Consider the following 1,557-nt stretch of genomic DNA (forward strand, 5'->3'; position numbering starts at 1 on the left):
ACCAGGAATTGGGATCTGCTGGGTTCCTGAGGATGGAGATCAGAATTGTGTGACACCAGCAGGACAAAGCCATGCTCAGGGTGGGCTCTGCATCCCCTAAGGAGCACCAGGAAAAGCCAATCCCAGTGTCAGCAGCACCCCTGACACCCAAAGGAGAAAATCAAAACCCTAYAATCACCAGGAATTGGGATCTGCTGGGTTCCTGTGGATGGAGATGGGAATTAAGGTTTGACCCCAGCCGTGCTCAGGGCTCAGCAACCCCTAAGGGGCACCAGAAAATGCCAATCCTGATCTCAGCTGTGCCCCAAAAGGAACACTGCAAACCCTGAAGTGCCCCAAAGGGACACAGCAAACCCTAAAATCACCAGGAACTGTGATCTGCTGGGTTCCTGAGGATGGAGGGGGAATTGTGAGACCCCAATCATGCTCAGGGTGGGCTTTGAACCCCCTAAAGGACACCCAAAAAAACCAATTCTGATCTCAGCAGCATCCCAAAGGAGCACAGCAAACCCCAAAATCAGCAGGAATTGGGATCTGCTGGGTTGGTGTGGATGGAAATTGGAATTAAGGTGTGACCCCAGCCGTGCTCAGGGTGGGCTCTGCAACCCCTAAAGGGAAACAGAAAATGCCCTGAAGTGCCCCAAAGGGACACAGCAAACCCCAAAATCACCAGGAATTGGGATCTGATGATTTGATGTTCCCAAAAGCAGCGTCACCCTCGTGCCAGGATTTGGGCATTTATTAAAAAATTCTGCAAATTCTCTGTGAGTCTGATAAAATAATCACCAGGAGAGAAGGCCAGGAGGTCAGATCTGGAAAAACCAGTGGCTACAAAACCCCAAATGCAGAAAAATCCCATTGCCAGCCCCATTGACCCCAAAAGGAGTCACAGATTGGGGTCAGGGAGCTCTCACCTCCTCAGGTCTGCTCAGCACGTGCCCTTCAGGACCAGTGATCCCCAGCTCCAGGATCCTCTGCTGCTCCTGAGGAAAAAAACACAAAAGAAAATATTGAAAATATTGAAAATRTTGAAAATATTGAAAATAACAGGGAATTGTTCTTGCAGTGTTCACAGCTGGTGGGAAAGGGATCCTGAGTGTCTGTCCTGGCTAAAAACCCCAAAAATGCCCTGGAGAGAGCTGAGAACAAGTTCATGAGATTTTGGTGATTTGTTCACAGGAAAGCTTTAATTTGGATTTAAATTAATTTTTCTGTAGAATATTTTATATAAARTTTATATAAATTTAGTATTATTTATACGTTTTATCACCTATATTTTATATATATATTTACATATAAAAATTATATTATTTATATAAATATTTGCTGCTCCTGAGAGTGGAACCACGCTGGAGAGGTTCATGAGAACTGCCTCGTGTGGGAGGGACCCYACAGAAAGTAAAGGAAGGRCTTCTGTCCCTCAGCAGCCATAAATGATCTGGGGATGAACTGAAAAACCCCACAGTGACCAACCCCACACCTGAACTGACCAACCCTTTCTGAAATCCCATAAAATGGACAAATTCCACTCTGAAATCTCAAAAAGGGGATAAAATT

General features: G+C 45.6%; 1 protein-coding gene across 1 annotated transcript in view; it reads right to left on the reverse strand.

Annotated features, from left to right (window-relative positions):
* LOC130586989 (dihydropyrimidinase-related protein 2) overlaps nt 1-1,557 on the reverse strand; it is a gene marked incomplete at its 5' end in the record, with an annotated part of 15,175 nt that overhangs the window by 12,251 nt on the left and 1,367 nt on the right. Inside the window, one exon of the mRNA XM_057387935.1 lies at nt 915-983. Within this exon, the coding sequence (XP_057243918.1) occupies nt 915-983 (69 nt within the window). The remainder of the gene's footprint in view (nt 1-914; nt 984-1,557) is intronic.

This window comes from Malurus melanocephalus, unplaced genomic scaffold (genome assembly GCF_030028575.1).
Source record: "Malurus melanocephalus ecotype Western Australia unplaced genomic scaffold, MMel_1.1 scaffold_1443, whole genome shotgun sequence".
Taxonomy (NCBI): Eukaryota; Metazoa; Chordata; class Aves; order Passeriformes; family Maluridae; genus Malurus; species Malurus melanocephalus.